The sequence below is a fragment of the Callithrix jacchus genome, chromosome 2, assembly GCF_049354715.1.
Source record: "Callithrix jacchus isolate 240 chromosome 2, calJac240_pri, whole genome shotgun sequence".
Classification (NCBI taxonomy): Eukaryota; Metazoa; Chordata; class Mammalia; order Primates; family Cebidae; genus Callithrix; species Callithrix jacchus.
In genome coordinates, this window is record NC_133503.1 from 44,355,538 (window position 1) to 44,374,097 (window position 18,560).

The window sequence follows — 18,560 nt, forward strand, 5'->3', positions numbered from 1 at the left end:
ATGAAGTATTCCTACCACAATAATAAACGAATACTTGTGAAATGAATACAATAAATGTGATCATTAGTAGGTTATTTATTATATGATGAAAAACATTAAAGGCTCTTTACAGCAGCTGAAGTTGCTCACACCTCTTCCTCCGGGCAACCACCATAACCCCACTAAGGCTTAAATTAGATGCCCCTCTGCCTGCTCCAAATGCTCCCCGTAATTATCCTATCCCAGCACTTGTCACAGTGCATTGTAATTATCCGTTTATGTATCTATCTCCTGCTCTAAAACTGTAAGTTCCATGAGATACCAAAGGGATGATGCCTCTCTGAGTAACACACAAGTACTTTGAAATGCTGTTCTGCGTGCATTGGGGCTCCAACCATATTTGTGATGGAATGTTCCAGTCAAAAAGTAGAATAGGGCCAGGCTCGGTAGCTCATGCCTGTAATCACAGCACTTTGGGAGGCCGAGGTGGGTGGATCACCTGAGGTTGGAAGTTCAAGACCAGTCTGGTCAACATGACAAAACTCTGTCTCTAATAAAACTACAAAACAATAGCTGGGAGTGGTGGCATATGCCTGTGATCCCAGCTACTCGGGAGGCTGAGACAGGGGAATCACTTGAACCCAGAAGGCGAAGGTTGCAATGAACCAAGATCGTGCCACTGCACTCCAGCCTGAGCAACAGAGCGGACTCTGTCTCCAAAAAAAAAAAAAAAAAAAACGGCAAAATACACTTAAAGTTCTCTCTACATCCCTCCTTCTTCTATACTGAAAAGGCAGAAGAGCCAACAGCTGTGAGAAAACATAAACAGAGGCAGGAGGTATAATAGTTAAGCACAGAAGCAAAGAAAGCTGGTGAGCAACATGGTAAGTCCTAAGTATGAAAGGACAGGCAAAACTATCATGGCTTCTAAAATATTTTAATCTTTTTTATTAGAAGTATTTATATTGCCTGAGAAGCATTCCATTGTTAAATTATGTTAAAAGCTGAATATTAGAGAATAACAAACAAATCTTGAGAAATTATTAAGTTGTAAAATCAAAATTATAACCACAGAACGCAGCAGGCCTCAAGAGATCAATTTTGCAGTGTTATTCTTAAGGGGCTTGGGAGTGGGTGTTAAAGCTACAAAAGTTCATTAACAAAAGTATGTTCTAATTTTACAACCAACCTCAAGAGGAAAGAATCAACCTTACTATGCATATTCATGGATAGTAGAAACATTACTGCTAAAAATCAGCCTTGTTTAATTTTTTCTTTTAGAGATTTCCAGTAGGTAATATATAAAATATCTGCAATTCTTTATGAAGAGATCATGGCTAGATTTTAGACTTAAAATGGATTTATTTATTAGTAGTAATTCAGGGGCTGGAAGAAGTTATGTCATACACACATATTTGAGCACCAAATTTATCGTAAATAGTTGTGACTTGGCTTATAACCTCAGTAGTTAGAGGCACGTGAAAATGTCTTATCTCATCTTGACTTAATAAATAGTATTGCTCACTGTCTGCATAAATATCCAAGCATACCACACAGGAGAGGTTTAGGTCTTTGAAAGGGAAGGCTCCTTGGCCTGTCTCCAGAATGAGCATCCTGTTTTGCTTGCCGTGGCCTGCTAGGTGGTTCATCATTGGCTGTCCCCTTCCTCGTCTGCTTAATCAGAAACTCAATTTGACCAATAATCATTTGAGATGCATTATAAGCGACAATAATTCGGTTCATCAGAAACCTGCCTTTTTTATTCCTTTTTCACCACATAATTTTGCAAAATAACCCCCAACCTGCTTGAAGTGTACATATATTTCTTCACTGAAGCAAGGAGAAAACTGAGCTAAGTCAAGTGAGATACACTCACATCATCCTGGAAGGATAATTTTAGAACCAGTTTCAAAGCAAACTCTAATTTGAAAATGCCCCTGCCACTTAGACCCACACAGAGATGTTACCAACCTCACAAAATGTCATCAGATAATTGAGTTTTGCCAGCAGTGGGAGTGACTGCAGCCACTGTGGCCTCCTTGCTGGGAGAGGCAGGAGGAGGAGAAGAGGATAGTTTATTAGAAATAACTTTAGGGAGGGTAAGGTAACTGTGGACATGCAAAAGCCACAGGCTATTGATTGCAAATATGGCAAGGCTGTAGGCCATTCTCATTGCAGGCAGGGCACCTCAGGGCCCGATAGGACTCCTTAAATCTGTTGGCCAGCATTGAGAACTTGCTGCCGTGGCACAGAGAGCAGGTGGCACTGCCCGATCCTCGGCAGTGAAAACAGCTGTCCTCGGGAAGATCCCCTTCCTGCAAGAGACAGGTTAGGGTTTAGTTAGAGCAGCAGTTCAAGTCCATTGTTCACATGCAGGTCAAAACAGCACCAGTCTTCTAGAAAGGCTGGGCCAGAATAGAGGAAAATGCTTCCCACGAATGACAGTGAGAGAATCGGCTGGGACCCAAAATAGTCACAGCAATTTTATCAGAGAGGATTCCCCTGGTGGACATCTCTAAGACAGCATCCCCTGCCACCACACTTTGCATTCCAAGACTTCGTGATCTTCATTGCCTTTCTCACTATCTCTGGCCTTTTCTTCTGTAAGCTCCATAAAAGGCAAGGACTTTATTTTTCTCATTGCCAAATACTACGAGTGAACCTTGTCGCATGCCTGATAGGTGCCAGGTGCAGTTCTAAGAGCTTCCTATATATCATCCATCTCATCCTCACAATATCCCGGTGAGATAGTGTAAGTATTATCATCCTTGTGTTCAGATGGGAAAATGCGATACCAACAAGTCGTTTGCCAATGGTCACACACACAGCTTGGAAGAGGAAGAGGTAGGTTTTCATCCCAGGGATTAGAGCACCAGAACTGACGCTCCTAACGTCTATGTACACAGCTCCTTATTGTAGTTGTCCACAGTAAGTGCTCAAGAAAGGCTGTTTTGTGTGACCGAGAGACTGAGTGGAAAAATCAGTGAATCAATAAATGTTACAATCCTTCAAAGCTTAACTCTGAATGCTTGCAGTGCTTACATCTTTATTCTCTTTGGGAGCTAAGGCCCAGTGAGTAAGAGCTCTGTGCTTTGGAGTTAATAGAGTAGGAGTGAGGCTATTATCTGCCAGCAACTGTGCAACTTAAAAAGTTCCCTTAGCCTCTCCCAATCTGTTCCTTTACTTATAGGATGTGAATAATAATGCTTACCCTTCTGAGTAGCTGGAACATTAAATGAGAGAATATATGTAATGCAATATTATCTATCAAATCATAGGTTCGCCATAAAAGTTAGTTCACTTCTAAGCCTTGCTAACAAATCTCCAACTCTTGACTCCCACTCTTCAGAAAATATTCTTTGGGTATTGTCTTGCTCTCCCCTCAGATATCTTAAGGAAACTGGTGATCTTGGTATTCCTTATAGGCTATGAACAGTTCCAGAAATAAGGGGAAATACTAGATTAAAACCTGGTGAATCCAGTACCGAGTCTTGTCCATTTCAGCTTCTGAAAATCTCAAATCCATCCTGCTTTCTTCATCCCACAACCACAGTCCTAGTCCAACTGCCCACTGACTCTGGCATGAACTCAGTGTGGACCCATGCCTCTTGTCTTGTGATATGTTCTCCTCACTGATGCCAAGCCCATTAAGTTGCCTGCAGTAGTGATTGCCACATAGAGAGCACTCAGGAAAGCTTTTTAATGAACACCTGCCCTCCAGATAAAACCTCAGGATAAAATCCAGTTCCTTAGGCTGATTTAAAATTTTTGTCACTTCTTTCATCAAGATCTAGTTCATGGGCCTCTCTGCACTTGGTCTCCATGGACCTTTCCCCACTCCCAACCCAGCCAACTCCTTCCTGTCCCCAGAAGTCAGCTTAGCAGCTCTTCCTCAAGCCTTGCCCACCCACACCTCTAGACCAGGAGTCCCACCACCCCCATGGCCACTTGTACTACCCCTGGCATAACAGGTATCCCATACTCCAATGAAAGTTTCTGTTGATTAGACAGGGAGCTCTCTGGACTTGTACCATTTCATTGTCTCTTCCCAAACATCTAGTGCAGTGCCTGGCACAATGTTTGTGCCAAATGAATAAACTGCTAAGCTGACTTCTGGAGACAAATGAACAATGCTATCTGGAGAACACTTCCTGTTCTTAAATTCTAGGGACCAAGAAGGCAACAGGAGTCCACTGGGTAGCTCTACCCAACTCATACAGCTTTGTTTTATAACCTAAGAATAAAAATAATCTCTGAAAAGGAAGGCATAAGTTTTGAAAATAGCTCCATCATGCTGCAAAGTCCCTACGAAGGTACTAAACTTTATGTATTCTAGATTTAAGGAATAGAAGTCATTACCCAACTGACAAAAACTCAAATAATGTGTATGCACCCTTTTGTTAATATTTTGTTGATTGCTGCCATATGTTAATTAATATTAACAATGAATAGTTTGTTTTCTTCTCTTAAAGTATTTAAAATAAAGATATTTGCCAAAATATTCTTAAAGCTAATTGCCATGATTCATTTCCTGTCAAATCCATTAGGTTTTATGTTTTGTACTTCATAGCAGTGAGATTTTAATAATATAAGTCCACACTGCCAGAGAAAGTACAGTAAAATCCTACCATAATGCTATACATGTGATCCAAAAATTCATTTGCATAAAATGCCAGATCAGATATTGAAAGATTAATGAAATGACCTAGTAAGACTGCTATAGAGAATAAGAACAAGTCTTCCATCAAATTATATCTAATGTCATATGGTTCTAGAGTGCTCTACATTATTTGAAGTTTTGCTGGAGTTTCCATTCTTATGCTGGGTTACCACTCTCTTCAACCACTTACCTTCTTTTTAATGATTCAGCTAATTCAGCAAGTATTTAAGGAGCACCACTCTATACAAGACTTGTATAATATAAGCCTCTTTCTTTCTTTCTCTGTTTCTTTAAATTATTCTCAGAAAATATTTAGTAGGATACAGAACATAATTGCACAGCACAGTTTAGGTTCTAGAACCCAACAGTACCCACCAATCCACCTCTTACTAGCTCCCTGACCAAGAGGGGCCTGATCGTTTATTGCAGACTTCAAGGCTTGTGTAGCACTGAAGATGGTAACCAACACCGATCGAGACTGCATAATAGGGTGTTCATGGTCATGAGACTGATCAACAGATGGACCTATATTTGACTATTGGCTCTAGTGACCTCTGGCAAGTTACTTAACCTCTCTGAGCCTCAGTTTCCCTAGCTGCAGAATGTGACTGTTAATAATATCTACCTCACAGGGTTCTTGTAAGAGTTAAATGAACTATTTCATGGAGCATTGATCACGGTGCCTGGCTATTGTGAGCCCTCAATAAATGGCAGCTATTATGATTATGATTATGCTTATGATGAGATGATTATTACTATTATCTCAAAGTGAGATCACATAAAGCATAAAGAAGCCCAGACAATTCATGGCCTCAAATCCACTGAGCACAAAGCCCAATTTTTCCCTTTCCACCTTTTGCTGTGGCTCAATTCAATTATTCCTCTCCTCTTCTTTGATAGTTAATACAGAGGCTCAATCCTGGCCTGGCTTTCAGCCTTGCCTTGCTCTTTCATTAGATTCTCACTGCTGCCCCACTCCATCTAACACAACAAAGAGGCTCTTGGTCAGAAGGGGCTCCTTGATGTTCTTTGACCTTCTCTTTTAGAATAAAACTTGTCTGAGCATTTGCTGCATGAGGGATTGGGCAAACAAATAGCAATTTAAAACAGAGTTTAAAGGATAGACAAGTGAAGTATAACCTTTCCCAGCAAACTTCTGTTGCACACCTCTGTCCTAGTTTACAGCATTACAGCTAAAAAACACAGATCTCTCCAAATTCAATTTAAAGGTAATTGTCATATCAGGCTTACTTTTGCTTTTTTCACTCAGGCCTGCAGTATGACCTGCTTTTTATCATTTCCACTGTCTTCTGAAAATATATGCTCCTGCAACTTACAATATAGTATGATAGGTAATAGAATTAAAGAATTACATAGCTTTGGGTCACCATGTTCAGTCATCTGCCTGCTGCCAGGTTAGGTTCTTTTTTTTTCCCCCCCTTAATTTTTTGTAAAGACAGATCTCATTATGTTGCTCAGGCTAGTCTCAAACTCCTGGGCTCAAGGGATCCTCCCTCCTCCGCCTGGGATTACAGGCATGAGCCGCCACACCTGGTGCAGGCTAGGTTTGTAATAGTTCTGCATAGAAGATGAAAGAAGATAATGGCCAAAGACTTCTTACCAGCTGGCACTTCGGTCTCAAATTCCAGTATTCTTTCCACAAACATTTAACTAATATTCACTGATTACTTGCTATATGCCAGGCTCTATTTTTCTGATACTGGAACTACAATGTTGCACCCAACATAAACATGGCCAGGCCTGCCCTCATGGAGACCTAATTGGGAAGAGCAAACACCAACCAAATAATCACACAAATTAAAGTAAGATTGCAACTGTCAGGAGGAGTGTAAGGTGCCCTGACAGGTCAATCCTAGAGGAATTTTTCCTCATGGAAGCCAGGGAAGATCCCTCTGAGGGAGTGATGTCTCCTCTGAGATCTCAGAAGCTGAAGGCAAGATGGTGGGGAGTCTAAGGACATTCCAGGCAGAGGGGATTTGCCTCTAGTAGGAAAGAGAAAATAATATATGAGGGATGGAGATGGGGAGATGGGGAGATGGGCAGTGTGTCTGGGGCAAGAGCATGAGAAGAGATGTGTAAGAGATGATGCTAGAGGGGCCAGCAGAGGTTTCTAGAACAAGTAACGAGTTTGGGGTTTTATCCCAAGCAATGAAAACATGCTGAAAGCTTAGAGGGAGTGATGCATATGGTTTGGCTCTGTGTCCCCATCCAAATCTCATCCTGAATTGTAATCTCTATGTGTCCAGTGGGGGGGCCTGGTGGAAGGTGATTGGATCATGGGGGAAGTTTCCTCATGCTGTTCTCATAATGATAAGTGAGGTCTCACCAGAGCTGGTGATTTTAAAGCATGGCTCTTCCTCAGGCTCCCTGTCTCTCTTTCTCTCCCCTACTGCCACGTAAGACGTGGCTTGCTTCCCCTTCACCTTCCACCATGATTGTAAGTTTCCTGAGGCCTCCCTAGCCATTTGTAACTATGTCAATTAAACCTCCTTTGTTTATAAATTACCCAGTCTCAGGTAGTATCTATATAGCAGTGTGAAAGTGGACTAATACAGGGTGACCTAATCAGATTACATTTAAAAATATCTTTTAGAGTGTGAGGGCTGGTTGGAAAGAGATGTGAATGGATGTGAACAGAACTTTCAGAACCTTTTGGTAGAGTCCTGGTTGCTCGTGCCTAGGAGAAGGGAAGAAGAGGTAGAAAGGAAGAAAGAAAAAGGTATATTTTAGAGAAGTTGTGTAGAAGTAGATAGATTTGTGATATGGAACAAAAGAGATAAGAAGGAGCCTTTGGTGCCTCTTGTCTAAGGCCCTCACTCAAAACCCAGTCATGACCTTCTTATCATCTGAACCCTCCCAGAGTGGAGAAATCACTCAAGTTCCAGAAAGCCCCTGACCCATTTTTCCATAGCAATCCCAGGAAGTTAAAGTGAATCTCACAGAGAATATCGAGTCCCAAGAGAATTGCTTCCTCCACCCCCAACCTCACACTGTGAATTATTGAATATCAGCCCTACTGCTCCTGGTCTGAGCATATCTGAGCAATGGTTTCCAAGGTGGTGTGTGCACGCTTCTAAGGCATATGAGAGGAAAACATTGGAACTATTTATATTTACTTTTAATCTAAAATTAGGCAAGATATTAAACTTTATTATATTTTTAAAAGAATTTTTCGGGTGAACCCCTGCATCGGGGGTGTCATCCTCTTCCAGGAGACACTCTACCAGAAGGCGGATGATGGGCGTCCCTTCCCCCAAGTTATCAAATCCAAGGGCGGTGTTGTGGGCATCAAGGTAGACAAGGGCGTGGTCCCCCTGGCAGGGACAAATGGTGAGACCACCACCCAAGGGCTGGATGGGCTGTCTGAGCGCTGTGCCCAGTACAAGAAGGATGGCGCTGACTTCGCCAAGTGGCGTTGTGTGCTGAAGATTGGGGAGCATACCCCCTCAGCCCTTGCCATCATGGAAAATGCCAACGTCCTGGCCCGTTATGCCAGCATCTGTCAGCAGAATGGCATTGTGCCCATCGTGGAGCCTGAAATCCTCCCTGATGGGGACCATGACTTGAAGCGCTGTCAGTATGTGACTGAGAAGGTGCTGGCTGCTGTCTACAAGGCTCTGAGCGACCACCACATCTACCTGGAAGGCACCTTGCTGAAGCCCAACATGGTTACCCCAGGCCACGCCTGCACTCAGAAGTTTTCTCATGAGGAGATTGCCATGGCGACTGTCACAGCGCTGCGCCGCACGGTTCCCCCTGCTGTCCCTGGCATCACCTTCCTTTCTGGAGGCCAGAGTGAGGAGGAGGCATCCATCAACCTCAATGCCATCAACAAGTGCCCCCTGCTGAAGCCCTGGGCCCTGACCTTCTCCTACGGCCGAGCCCTGCAGGCCTCTGCCCTGAAGGCCTGGGGTGGGAAGAAGGAAAACAAGAAGGCAGCGCAGGAGGAGTACATCAAGCGCGCTCTGGCCAACAGCCTCGCCTGTCAAGGAAAGTACACCCCAAGCGGTCAGGCTGGGGCTGCTGCCAGCGAGTCCCTCTTCATCTCTAACCATGCCTACTAAGCGGAGGTGTTCCCAGGCTGCCCCCAACACTCCAGGCCCCGCCCCCTCCCACACTCTCTTGAAGAGGGGGCCTCTTACTCCGGGGCTCCAGGCTGGCTTGCCCACACTTTTGCCTCCCTTGTGACAGTGGTGTGTGGTGTTGTCTGTGTATGCTAACTCCATCGCCCTTTCCAGCACACTGCCAATAAACAGCTATTTAAGGGGAAAAAAAAAAAAAAAGAATTTTTATAGTAACTTTTAATAAACTTGTGGACACTGACAGCCATATTGGGTCAGGCAGTCACTAGACAAGCATGGAACCCAAGGGACTCTGGAGTAAGAGTGGCATTCAAATGCTGTCGACAGTAGCGTCCAACTCATTTGTTCACTTTCAGCACATCGTAACATATTGCAGTTTACCTGTGCCTGGTCTAGTGGATTTACAAATGATACTCCTTAGTTTTAGCCAAACTAATATGCCAAATGTAATTATGACTTTACATGATGTCTTCACGAAGACTATGGATCAAGGATAACAGCAATAATAGAACAAATGAACCCATAAGAAAAGATAGGGTTGATTTATTTTTTCCACCTCTAGAACCAGCTGTTCATAAGCCATACTGCACAGTGAAAACAATAAATATTTAATCAGATCTGAAACCAAGTCAGCCAAAAAATTAAAAATTTAAAGTATTTGAAATATGGACTTATAACTGCTATTGCTAACAGTGTACCATTAAAATATAACAAATGTTAAATTCCTCATATCTTCAAATTTATATATCTTAAGTATTCATATTCAAAAGCTTTTATGTAAGCAGTGCACAGTCAAGCCAGCTTGGAGACCGTTGCTGTAGGGCCAGCTCCAAGTAGGATAGTCAAGCTCCCCAACGCACCTGTGCATACTGGTTATGGGGGAATGTACTCTCCGCCTCCACCAGAGGCCTCTCATGCTGTCCGCTGCCTCCATAGCTTTCTTCTTTGCTCATCAGAGACTCTTCCTCAGCCTCCTCTTCCTTCTGGAGAATTTTCCTCACAAAGTCTCTCTTGTCCATTGGGGTTCGAATGATTTTCAGGTTATTAGTGTAGATGATTATCTTTCCAAAATCTATGATAGGTAGGGGCTAGAGAAATGGAGAATGAGCATGGAAACTTTACTACCAATCACCAAGTAGAGAGCTGCAGAACCTGTCCAACATACCAGGAAACAGCAAAGGAGGAACTTCTACCACCCAGCACTGGTGATCCCATTAGACACCAAAGTCACAATTCATTCCCTGGTCTGTTTGCTCTCTCTAAAAGCCAAGAAAGCCAGCTTCCTTCTTCCTGTTGATGGTGACCAATCAAAGCTGAACTACTCAGAGTATGAGAGTCTGGAGGGCAAGGGCTAGAGCTTCTATTCGTACTGCATACCCCCAACAGCCAATGCAGGGCTGGGTACAATGAGTGTTTAATAAATACAGAGGGACACATTTTTGTTTTATATAAATATCTCTCCAATTTTTTATCAGCATAAGTAATAATATTAGTAGATGCCACCTATTGAGCACTCTTTGTGTCAGGCATCATGCTAAGCATTTTACCAACACTGCCTCAGTTTCTCCCCAGACATCTCTATGAGGCAGATGCTGTTATTCCCACATTTTAAGTTGAGGAGACTGAGCCTCAGTGGGGTTAAATGCCTTACTAAGGTGACAGAGTTACTAGGGCTCTGTGACTAGAATTGGAATTCGTCTGTCACCCTAAAGTCCATATTTTTACCAGCTATATCACACTATTCAAAAGTATTTCCCCCCCAAAAAAATTAGGATCATAACATATACTCTGTCATAACCTATTTTTTCATTAGCTATATAATATGAAAAGCATCTATGCCAATAAATAGACTTCTAAAGCATCATTATTAATACCTTTTGTTCTCTTGCATGATGTTACTTAATTATTTGCTCAGGAATAAACCTGGGCAATACCACAATGCAGTAGAGAGGACTGGAGGATAACTGTTTAGAAATTACTTTAAATACAAGACTGCCTGACTGCAGCATCTAAATAGAGTTGGTTTATACAGTTCTGTAAGCAGGGCAGAATATTTCATGCCCTGAAGTGTTTAGTTGCATAGTGTGATTGTGAGATATAGGAAAGTCATGTAACCTCTCACTTCAGTTTGCTCATTTGCAAAGGGACTGAAGTCCAGCTGGTAGGCATCGCCACAGACAAGCTAGTGATTAAAATACAGAAATGCTTCCATACTGGATGGTGAATATGTGCTGTCCTGAGACTCCTGAGTGCCATCCAATTAGCCCAGTCTTCCTTCAAGGAGCCTCTAACATCCCCAAACCTAGTAATATAAGAGTTCATGCTTAGGAACCCAAGTCTCAGTACCCATCCCCAATACTCTGTTGGCTTCTCTGCTGATTGAGCAGTGTTCCTGTGGTTAAATATTTTTACTTTCATTCTTGAGGCTAATTATATCAACTTCTCTGGGTGGAAGGTGCCATGAAAAATATATAAAACAGTATTTGCAAAAGCTGGAGATACTATGCAGATTGTGAGAATTGTTGCCATTGTTATTATTTAAAACTATTCTTCGGGAGTGTATGCACAATCATACTACACAACTAAATACCTCAGCATGAAATATTCTGCCCTGCTTACAGAACTGTATAAACCAAATCTATTTAAATGCTGCAGTTAAGCAGTCTTGTATTTATAGCCCTTGTATATTCAGCCAAAACCTGGCTTAAGTAAGACTTTGATATTCAGGCTCTCTTTCATGAAATGCCAATGGAGTTTTCAATAATTATTTATTAAGCCACAAGCTTCCTATCTGGCCCTATTTTCTCTTCCTTTCTTCAAGGGATCATGTAGCAGCTTCCATTTCCTATTGTTTTATGCAGGCTGGATTCTTATTTCACACTCTGTACTATCGGTTTCTGAATATCAGAAGATAAGGATGGTGGTACTTTTGGAAGGTTCCATTTCTACTTCCAGTAATAGCCAACAAGGTTCAGTTACTAGGAAGCTTTTCATCTCTAGAGCTGACTTTTTTCAAGACAAAACTCTCAATATGCTAATCTAAGATCACCTGCTCCAGACCCCTGTTTCTGAGCTGCTCAATGTCTGATACACCCAAGATAGCAAGTTTTTGTTTTGTTTTTATTGTTGTTATTTTTTAGATGAAGTCTCGCTCTGTTGCCCAGGCTGGAGTGCAGTGGCACAATCTCAGCTCACTGCAACCTCCGCCTCCCAGGTTCAAGCAATTCTCCTGTCTCAGCCTCCCAAGTAGCTGGGATTATGGGCATGCATCACCATGCCCGGCTAATTTTTTGTATTTTTAGTAGAGACGGGGTTTTGCCATGTTGGGGCCAGGCTGATCTCGAACTCCTGACCTCGTGATCCACCCACCTTGGCCTCCCAAAGTGCTGAGATTACAGGCGTGAGCAAGTTTATCTTTTAATGTACCCCAAAGATGGAGGCTCTCAAATCACTTTTAAGATGTGTTTAAGTTTTAGTCACCCTGATAGGCAAATTCTTCCTCGTGTCTAAGAAAACTCTCTGGGTGTAATGAAAGTTCACATTATATGGTTACATCAAATGTCAATGAGGAACACCCACTCCTGCATGATAGAGGGCCAGGACAGAGCCAAGAATTTTTCATTTCCTTTCCTGGCGTACAGAATGGCAACCTATGTGATTGAGCACTTGTCGATACTCTGGTGTCTGTGGCAACATGCCTAGAGATTATTGATCAGGCACTATTAAACCTGCCCACTGCTCTGTTTTTAAATGCAGAAATGCTTATTGGGTACTAGAAATTCAGTGGGCTTTGGAGATAGACAGACCTGAGTTCAGCCTGTATTAAAATGTCATTTGACAACTGTGTGAGATTTGCAAGTTAGTTAACCCTTATGAACTTCCGTTTTTCCAATCTGCAAAACTCTCCAAGAAATCCTGTAAAGATGAAATTATGCAATATTATAAAGTAGGTGTTCAGTAAATGTTACCTCCCTTCCTTTTCCCTTCCATTTTCTTTGAACCTTATAAACTTCAGTCCGTTTTAATTGCTTAAAATATTTTGATTATTTATAACCTTTTTCTCTACCCACCTCATAAAATTTAAGACTCAACATTTCTTTGATAAGAACCTGCTCATTATTGCAATGGTGGGTAACATTTGCTAAGCACATAAAATGTGCCAGGCACAATGCTAAGAGCTTCTTATGTGTTATCTTTTAAAAACCATCATAACAACTCTCTTAATCAAGTCCTTTGATATACCTCATATCACAATGATGCTGAAGGTCAACAGGGTTAACTAGTTTGTTCAAGCTTACGCAGTAAATGGGTAGGACTGAACATCAAGCTCGGGTTTGACTGGCATCAAAGCCCTTTTTAAAAAATATATGTATATATTATTATCATGGTAACCTGTACATATCATAGAATTTACCATCTTAACCTTTCTAAGTGTACAGCTCAGTGGCATTAAGTGCATTTACATTACTGTGAAGCCATCACCACCATTCATCTCCAGAACTGTTTTCTTCTTCCCAAATTGAAACTCTGTATCCATTAAACAGTAACCCTTCTTCTCGTGTATGCCCAGCCCCTGCCAACCACCATTCTCCTTGCTGTCTCTATGATTTTGACTACTCTAGGTACCTCAGATAAGTTCAATCATATAGTATTTGTGTTTTCGTGACTGGCTTATTTTGTTAGCATAACGTCTTCAAGAGTCATCCACATTGTGCATGTGTACAATGTCCTTCCTTTTCAAGGCTGAATAATATTGTGTTGTGTGTACATAGCACATCTTGTTTATCCATTCATCAGTCTATGGACACTTGGGTTCTTTCCATCTTTAGACAATTGAGAATAATGCTCCTAGGAACAATGGTGTACATATATCTGAGTTCAGAGCTCTTGCCTTGAATTATTGCACTTAATTGCTACCCAATGTGGTCTCATAGCCAATATTTACTAGGAGGTATTTTACAATTGGATTTGCTGTTAAAAAGTCATAACATTAGCTCTCATTTCCTTCTTTTTCATAAATACCACATTGACAAGTGGTTCCAGTGGGTGGAGCTGCATGAATCCATCCTGGCCACTTTCATTCTCAGAAGCTGGCTATGATTGGGATGGGGCACTTGATCAGGAAACAAAGAAACCGGAGATAATGAGGCCAAGCAGGAATCGAACCTTCAACATGGCCTCTAAAACATATAGAGTACTGTGTTCTAACCAACTGATCTATGCTGCCATGAAGACTCATTTATCTAGATTCATAAATTCTATAGTCCTAGCTACCAGAGAGGCTGAGGCAGGAGGATCCCTTGAGCCCAGGAGTTTGAGATTGCAGTGCATTATGAACGTACCACTGCACTCCAACCTGGGTGACAGAGCAAGACCCTGTGTCTAAAAAAGAAAAACAAAATTATACATTTACATAAATGCTAAATTTTGCACATAACTTATGAAGATCAAGCAACCCAAAATTTATCTACTGGGTCTTGTAAAAGGTTTGCATGAACTGTGACTTCGTAAATTCTAAACTTACAAATAAGATACAGTTAAAAAGGAATAGTATAAGTACAAGATTAGCTAAGTACCTAGGACACAATAAGCACTCAACCAATGGTAGCTATTATTATTATTATGTAATCATATTGTTCTCAAAAAAAGGAACATACCCTAAAGCAAAGCATTTGGGGAATAAGAAGATCTGGATTCTTATTCTGACTCTGTATCCAATGACCCCGTAGTGTCAAATGGATCCCTTAACAACTTGGCACTCAATTTTTCTCATCTGCAAAATGGGAATGACCATACTTTGCCTTTCTCCCCAGGGTTATGATAAAGACCCAACGTGATAGATGCAGATAGAGATAGCTTGTGATAACACTTTGTAATACATACACCCCATTAAGATAAGAGGTCATTAAGTTCAGCCCCCTTTAATATCAAAAAGAAACCTAGTGTTATCTTTGGTAATTGTGAACATGCCCATAATTATACTTTCACCAAGGTCAGTAAAGCCAAAAATACATTTGTCTGCAATAGATATATTATCTATTCCCTTAGGAAACTCACAATAAAAATAATTCAAGAGTAATTATCTGGCTTTCACACTTTAAAGATGAACACATCCTGCTGTACTATTCATTAATAACACAGATACATTATATACTTGTATTTAATCTTTTTTAAAAAGGCATATGTGGTCCCACTAACAGCATATACACATCTCCTATGAATTTTTGAATATCAGTGAATATTTTCCAGGTTCTAGCTTAAAAGAAAACCATGTACGGGCTTTTGATTATCCATGGTACTGGGAAGTAATTGAAATTCATAAATTAAACACATTTCAATGAAACCATTAGCTCAAACTTCTTCCCCACATAACATCTCCTCTGGCTGATTTGCATTTCACCATCTCTTCCCAGGACTCCAACTACCCAGAGTTAATGCTAATGAGCAATGGAAAGGCAAAATAAATAGACAATGCAGGCAGTAGGAGGAAGGCAATAGGGGTAAAAAATAAGACGTGGATAAACTGCAAGCTGAATAATTGGATGGAGTAAAATGAGCACTTTCAAATACTTTGCTCTTTCAGGAAACAAAATGACTGCATAATTGTCTAAAACCACAGTCTGACAACTTGAAAACCACTGCACCTTTATTTAATTTACATTCCGGAAAAACTCAAGGATCAAATTACAATGTATTACCTTGGATGGAATTTGAATACTACATATGCTCATTGCACTTTCCAATTAGTAGTCAGCAAGCATGTTATTTTTACCCCAGAAATATTCGTCTAATAACAGCTTCCCATTTGGTGCGCCGATAGCTCTGCTGGGTACCGAAGGGTGAGCAAGACACAAATCTGAACCATTTAGGTGTTTCTCTAAACACATTTTAGGAAGCCTACCCTTAAAGCCTAGACGTCATGTACAATACCAACCTTTCGGTCATTCGCCTTGTAATCGTTGAACAGAGGCTGGCCGCCTGCCAAAGTGTAGGCATTACCCTCTCTAAACACACTGATCCTCTGAGCAGTCAGCTTAGGGGAGTACAGCTGGGGCCTGGGGGCTTCCCCAGACCCATAAACACCATCCACTGGTTCAAGGGACTCTTGGAGAAAACTGTGAGGGTATTCCTCCTTTGGTGACTCTAATTCCTGCCCATCCTCAAAGACTTGCTTCAGTACTCGACCGCTGTAGGAGGAGGAGATTTTAAATCGTACTTTCCGGGGTTTGCCATCACTCTTCTGATTCAGCTTCTTCTCAGGGTCCTCCATCAGCAGAAAGTTCACCCTGTGGTTTCCAGTCTTCCGTGTAGCCAGTGAAACTTGGGCCTCTGAGAAAAAGGCATTTTATTTTCTCTCGTCCTGCATATAATTAATTCAAGTTGTTGCTGGGGTATGGTCAGTTTACAGCAACTGACACCCATACATTAAATATTGATAGACTCTCATGAAAAGGCAGGCAATTCTGGTTTGATGGAGTAGATGAAACATAAGACAAGATTGATTCTTCTCATAATCCCAAGCTCACCATGACTTCACCCGAACCCTAGCTCTTCTTAACCTGAGGATGAAGAAGTTTATTTAGACTGAATGTGTACCAATTCAATAAGGATCAAACAGGTAATTAATTAACAAGTGTCTTCTTAGTGTTATCAATGACAATTATAATCTAGTGAGCACTGAATAAGTGCCAGAGACTGTTACATGCATTATCTTACTTCATCCTCACAATAACCCTACAAACAAAATACTATCTTTGGTTTACAAAGGGGAAAGTGAGGCTTAGAGCCACTTGTCATTTGTCTTCATCATTTGTCTGCTCTATTACACCTAAGTAAGTGACAGAGCAGGGATTTGAACCCAAATCTATCTGACTCCAAAACCCATGATCAATCCACATAACCAGAAGTTTTCCAATTCTGTCCCATGAGATCCTAGATACAGCGGAGGTTCTTGGGTTCTTCTGCTTCTTCTTCTAAGAACAGAAGAAGGCCAAGGTTCCTGGATTATGAGCCTTCTCCCCATGCACTAACCAGAGCAGCTCCACTTGGTATGTACTTTACATTTAAGATTTCATTTGCAAGCACAGCACAAGTCCCCACTGCCTGTTGGACCTCGTAAATGCCTGACACTGCAATAGTGACTGAAGTGAGTAGCACAGAAGCATGAAATGTGGGCCTGAAAACAGTCCTACAATCTCATGCAGGAAACAGACCTAACACAGGTGAAATAATAACCTCATGCTTAGGGAGCAAACTGCCCACAGCTGAATCCCAGAATAGCCACTCTGGGAAGGAAGTCGTCTCTAAGGAGACAAGGATGGAAGAAGGTTTTTAAAGCAAAAGGCCCTTGGGCTGGGTGGAAAAGGGTAGGTTGGGTGTGAGGAGCTGAAAGTGGAGTAAAGCCTTTCTCCTTGTCTTTGCTACCAGCATCACCACTTACTGAGTTGCCCAAATTGACCCCTCCTGTGCCCCTACAGCCATTCATATTGATTCTATCACCACTGCCTTCTTTCATCCACTCCCATCACCCTGACCATAGGTCCAACCCTCATTTCTTGTTTTCAAAGTTGCATCTGTCTCCCAAGGACTTCGCTACTCACCCCCAATTCCATTCTCCATATTGATGTGAGAGCGATAGTTCAAAAAAACAAGTCTACAGGTGTCAGTTTCCTGCTGAAAAATCTTTTCCAGTGGTTCAGGGCATAAATCCTAACTGTTCCATGTGGCAGGCAAAGCCCAACGAAAACCAACCTCACCTTCCTTTCTTTCCAGCCTTTCCCTCTGTCACTCTTCTAGGGGTTGCTGGGAATTGGTATTCCAGTCACACCAACAAGCTCACCCATTTCTCAAACCCACAAGTTTCTGTCTCTTATCCGGTACTCTGTTTCTTGATTAGAGTGTCAAAGTTTCATTCCTCCTTCAAGTCACACCTCCAATGTCATTACTTCTGGGCAGCCTTCTCACCAGCCCCAGGAAGAATGCCATGGAACTTTTGGACCTGCCGCCATTCAGGAGCTTCTCATTTTTCCTTTCCCTTCCTATTTTTCCCTCCATTCAACTGCAAACACCTTACAGTCAGAAGCTGTCCTTACCGCCTAGTCCCAGTGTTTATCAAAGTGTCCAATACATAATAGAACTCAGTAATTATTGAATGAATGACTTCAGATGAGAGAAACCAAATACACAAAACGTTTTGAACAGGAATTGAGTGTATTTTGTGTAGAATAATGAAGAGGTAGGATAAGAAGGTTTTTTTAAATCTACCTTTTTACTAAGGAGAGGTGTCAGGGTTGTAAAGTCCCTGTGTAACTGGTGCAAGAGATAGGTGGGAAGGAAGAAATAGGGAAACGACATTTAAAGAAAAAGAAAGATAACGATTTTCATGACATCATAACTCCCCCAGGATGCAGTGTTGTCTACATACCATCAGTGAATTACAGGAGACCGAGACTTTGATCTTTCAGCCCTCATGGCAGCCAGGTGGGCCCCAGGACTACACAAGTCTTATTCATTTACTTCACTGTCTAGAACAATATCAAGCTGGGCATGGTGGCTCGCATCTGTAATCCCAGCTACTCAGGAGGCTGAGGTGGGAGGATTGCTTGAGCTCAAGAGTTTGAGACCAGCCTGGGCAACAAAATGAGACTTCATCTGTACAAAACTCTTTTTGAAAAAATTATCTGGGCATGATGATGCATGTCTGTAGTTCCAGTTACTCAGGAAGCTGAGATAAGAGGATTGCTTGAGCCCAGGAATTTGAGGCTAAAGTGAGCTGCAAGTATACCACTGCACTCCAGCCTGGCAACAGAGTGAGACCC

The 18,560-nt window shown here is 41.7% G+C and overlaps 2 protein-coding genes across 2 annotated transcripts; one reads left to right on the forward strand and one right to left on the reverse strand.

Moving 5' to 3' along the window:
• Positions 1 to 1,840: 1,840 nt before the first annotated feature.
• On the reverse strand, positions 1,841 to 16,301 carry GRXCR2 (glutaredoxin and cysteine rich domain containing 2). The gene is made up of 3 exons (XM_017968644.4): positions 15,677 to 16,301; positions 9,603 to 9,830; positions 1,841 to 2,294 (listed from the first exon to the last, which is right to left on the reverse strand). Exons 1-3 carry the CDS (start codon positions 16,010 to 16,012, stop codon positions 2,112 to 2,114), a joined length of 747 nt encoding a protein of 248 aa, XP_017824133.4. The 5' UTR covers positions 16,013 to 16,301; the 3' UTR covers positions 1,841 to 2,111.
• LOC100895436 (fructose-bisphosphate aldolase A) lies at positions 2,758 to 8,943 on the forward strand. Its single transcript, XM_078365729.1, has 3 exons — positions 2,758 to 2,823; positions 4,148 to 4,176; positions 7,794 to 8,943. Exons 1-3 carry the CDS (start codon positions 2,758 to 2,760, stop codon positions 8,722 to 8,724), a joined length of 1,026 nt encoding a protein of 341 aa, XP_078221855.1. The 3' UTR covers positions 8,725 to 8,943.
• Positions 16,302 to 18,560: the final 2,259 nt, after the last annotated feature.